We start from the raw sequence: 4,503 nt of genomic DNA, 5'->3' as shown, positions 1-4,503 counted from the left end.
TTACAGAGAAATAGAATTGTATTTGCTCAAACACCATTTTTTCCAACAGTTTTCTAAGAGCTGGCAGCAAGCCGATAGGTTGGCTGTTAGAACCATTAAAGGCTTCTTTACTATTCTTGGATAGCGGAATGACTTTGGCTTCCCTCCAGGCCTGAGGACAGATACTTTTCTCTAGGCTCAGATTAAAGATATGACAGATAGGAGTGGATATAGAGCCAGCTACCAGCCTCAGTAGCATTTCATTTAAGTTGTCAATACCAAGAGGTTTGTCATTATTGATTGATTAAAATAATTGGCAACATCAAATGGTTTTGTGATGAATAAGCCATCTGATTCGATGAAAGATAGAGTTAAGTTTGTCTTTCTGCCCATAATTTCCTAATTTTCAAGTACTCCAAAGTTTTTTTTCCTATCATTCTTTATATCATTGATCTTGGCTTCATAATAGAATTTCTTCTTATTATTGTTGAGTTTAGTGACATAATTTCTCAATAGTTTGATCTATACACATCGCAGATCAAACTATTGACCAGAATAAGACCAAAGAGGCACTCCGATTTAATTTAGCAAATTAGAAAATATCACAAACACAAACAAGATTACTTCCCTTACAGTATTCCAGCCTCTAAGGTTTTCCTTTGTCTCTGGCTTTTGAAAACCAGTATAATATTCATTGTCACTACATACCAAATCCTTTGGCCACACATAATGGTTGAGGTCAGGATCAGCCTGAAGTTGGGAGCACCATCTTGTGGATATGTGTAGCTCAAACTACCAATCAATTATATGGTGCCTATAACTTTACCATTTATTTGGGTCTGACATACTGTATAGCTAGATCTACACGACAGATGTAGTGGGGGAACATGGACTCTTCTCAACATTAGATCACTTTTGATGTGAATGTCTGACTAATTTTGGGGTGAACTGCTTGTCATTAAGTTTAATTGGAGGGACACTGATTCATCAGTAAATTAATCAATAAAGTAACTATTGAAGCTGATATTGAAATATCTGTTTTGCCAGAAAAAAACCTCTCTGTGGACCGATGAGTTCAATTTACATAACCTTATGCTTACGTAGTATGTGCGTAATAGGTCCCCTCCTGGACCTTCAGGCAATGTCTAGTTGGCACATTTCAGGGATCAATACATCTGTGTGGTGGGAGGCTGCTTGTTCTGTGGCCTTATAAATACCCCTGGGAGTCTACAGGATTCAGAAAGCACAGTTGTGCAAAAGAATACAGGACTACAGCAGGAATACAGCATACGCGGTTGACTTCTTTTTACCACTAGGTGGCGATATATACTTACTTTCTAAGGTAAATCGTTCTGGTAAAGGAATTTTTGGGTTTAAAAATAATTTATTGAGACATTAATACATCACAAAAGTAAACTTATATATCTTATATTTAAGTTGAATAGTAATAAACCACATTACAAGTAAAATGCAAGCTATTAGACAATGCTCTGCTTGTGCTACTGGGGCACTTCTACAAAGTCGGACGGACTTCCTTTTGCTCCGGACCAATATGGCCGCGCTCGGAAGAAGCGTTGCTTGTCTCAATTTCTTCAGGTAAATAACTTTCTAATAACAACTACATCATTGCACCATAATGAATTATATTCGTATGCAAACAGAAACAGTTTCGTCTAAGATAAATATCGATTTGCTTTAACCACTATAGCTTGCTAATGTCAGCGCTGTTGTTTTTTTTCATTACCTTGCAGGAGCACAGCAGCGAGTGTCCTCAACGGTAGGAAGCCCTCGCGTCAGAGGCTTGTGCGTTTCACGGATGTTACCAGAACGAGCTTGGCCTCTTTGAGTGTTGGGAGTGGGCTGAGCGCTGTCCCCTTAATGCTGGTACAGGACCTTTTCTCTTTCTCTCTCTGTGCTGCACAACTTGAATAAGGCTGACATCATATACATGCATGAATCTTAAAAATCCCCCCTTTCAGCTCTTGTATTAAACTTTTCTGTTTCTCTCTATCCAGCATGTGGAGAACCTCTCTCATGAATCCCTGATCCGAAGAGCATCCTCTATGGTTACAGACAGTGCAAACACTTACCTCTCCCAGACCACTCAGGCTCTCGTAGAGTCCATCACACAATATGCCAAAGTAAGTACCTGAAGCAATCATAGTGGATTTTTGTTATCATTCATGCTAAGCTGTACGGTGTGACAATTCTAGCCATTTGAAATATCAAATGTGAATTTAACCAGTAAGCCAATGGCATCATGTTACCTAAATGACCCTTCATGTTTTCGACCATGTGTTTGCGTTGTCCTCAGGCTCTCCATACCCTCATAGCCCTCCAGAGGAGATATCTGGCTTCACTTGGAAAACTCTCCACTGCTGAGCAGGATGCCATTTGGCAAGTGATCATTGGTCAGCGTGTTGAGGTAGGTGAATGAAATGTGTACTCAAATACACCAAAAATACACTGTTGTCTTGCAAAGTAATCTTTCAGAAAATATGAATATTTGTATCCAGTCATCTGGAAAAGCTGTCTTTAGGGTGTCTTGTTTATTTCCAAAGAAATGTTGATTTACCTTCTCTCAATCTCACATAGTAAATGCTTTAGTCACTCCTGTTTGCCTTTCATCAATGTTTATCATTTATGTTCTAAAAGTAAATATGGTTTGAGCTCTATAAACCTCTCAAGAAAGTAATAAAATGTTCTGATGGGTTTCTCTCTCTCTGTCTCTCTGTCTCTCTCTCTGTCTCTCTCTCTGTTCTGGCAGGTTGGTGGCAGACTAGATGAGTGCAACCGCTTTGAGTCAAACTGGATTAATGCTGTCAACCTGTGTGAAATGGCAGCTGAGGAAGCGTACAACACTGGTATGTGAAAAGGTTGTGTTAAAAATGTGTGTGACTGTTGTCTATCAGTGTTTTGTTACTTGTCGTGTTTTATGTTTTTGTGTGGACCCCAGGAAGAATAGCTGCTGCTTTGGCAAAAGCTAATGGGATCCGAATAAACCAATACAACCTGTTTCACTAAAAAGAACTGAACCACAACCTTGAATTGCACAACAATGATACATGCATACACAAGTTAGTGTGGTGTAGTACCTGATGCTGCCTTCTCCCCATGACTGTCCTCAGTCAGCACTGTGATTCTCATACAGACATTAACCTGTCAGTGCAGTAATAAACCTGCTAGCTCTGAGAAAGGCCACCATTGTTTGTTTTGTGTATCTCTGTTTCACTACTTTGTAGTTTGCTGTTTGACAGCTCTTGAAAGAGGGTGCACAGTCTCACACTTTGGCGAATGTATGGATCAGTAGCTGTTAGTCAATAGGGCTTTGATGGTAAAGAACTAAAACTCCAGGTCACCATGTACTCTAATTCCCATGATGCAGCACAATAGAGAAATGATGACAGGGGTACCTGCTCAATGTCACCCAGTATTACCATGGATTGAAGGTTTCATCTTTGGCGCCTTTTCTCTGTAATGGTGAAATGACTAAAATACCAACGTCTTGTTTGTTTCCCAGGAGCTGAGCATGCATCCGTCACTGCCAAGACCAATTTGCATGTGGCCAAGGTTCAGGTGGAGGAGGTCCGGCAGATATCTGTGGATGCTGAGAGGAAGCTGGCTGAGACCCAGGCCAAGGATATCCAGAGGATGGCGGAGTATGCCTCCTTCATAGAGAGGGGTGGTGATGACGTGCATGAGGCATACCTCAGAGAAGACTAAGAATAATCCTGAGAGTAAAACAAGTTTGAGTAGTTTGTGGTTTAGATCCTCAACAAGTCCACCATTTGGGAATTTCAGGAGTTGTTTTATATTAAATTATGATAAACAAAAAACATGTAGAGAATTTAGTGGTGAATTGAATGACACAAGTGATTCTTTTTTGATGGAATGTCATGATTCCTTGTTTATAAAGCTAAAATTGTGACTTACATTTGAGTTGGTTAGTTTCATGCACTTCCTATAATCAACACTAACAATTATATTTATTTGAATACAGCTTTGAATGTCAACTTCAAGTCTTTAAACTGAAAATAATAATTGACAATCAGGGTGTCCTAAGTGAAATGTATGGACTATGGTCAACAGCAGTACAGGTATGGTTGTATTTGTTTATTTGTATTTTATGATATGTAAATTAACTAACTTTATAATAAAAAGTATATTTTTCATAGCTGTTTGGATTGTATTCTGTTTCTTTTGGTTTATAGGAAATTCTCAGAATTAATATACTTGTCATTATAGATTTGAATAAAAGTTGTGAAACAATTTAGCTGAAGAATAAAAAATTCCACATTTGTTTAACTTTTATTGAGAAGAAAGTTAATATTTATTTGTGTGCTATGGGGTTGCCTAAGAGTCAGTGTGAGATCTGTAAAAATGTATTTGGCAGTAAGGATTTTTCTTCTTTACTGTTAATTGTGGGTCAGACTAGATGTCATAGTTGGGAACTGTCTGTGCCAACCTGGAGAGAGAAATACCACTGTGGTCCTCTTGGGGATATTCTGTTTGCAAAAGTGGGCT

The 4,503-nt window shown here is 38.8% G+C and overlaps 1 protein-coding gene across 1 annotated transcript; it reads left to right on the top strand.

Moving 5' to 3' along the window:
* Positions 1-1,238: 1,238 nt before the first annotated feature.
* Positions 1,239-4,153, top strand: diabloa (diablo, IAP-binding mitochondrial protein a). The gene is made up of 6 exons (XM_014163106.3): positions 1,239-1,575; positions 1,731-1,863; positions 1,995-2,120; positions 2,294-2,404; positions 2,747-2,843; positions 3,500-4,153. Exons 1-6 carry the CDS (start codon positions 1,448-1,450, stop codon positions 3,700-3,702), a joined length of 798 nt encoding a protein of 265 aa, XP_014018581.1. The 5' UTR covers positions 1,239-1,447; the 3' UTR covers positions 3,703-4,153.
* The last annotated feature ends 350 nt before the right edge of the window (positions 4,154-4,503 follow it).

This window comes from Salmo salar, chromosome 20 (assembly GCF_965601325.2).
Source record: "Salmo salar chromosome 20, fSalSal1, whole genome shotgun sequence".
NCBI classification, from domain to species: domain Eukaryota; kingdom Metazoa; phylum Chordata; class Actinopteri; order Salmoniformes; family Salmonidae; genus Salmo; species Salmo salar.
Note: the sequence above shows the minus strand (reverse complement) of the source record. Positions and strands in the feature narration are given on the sequence as shown.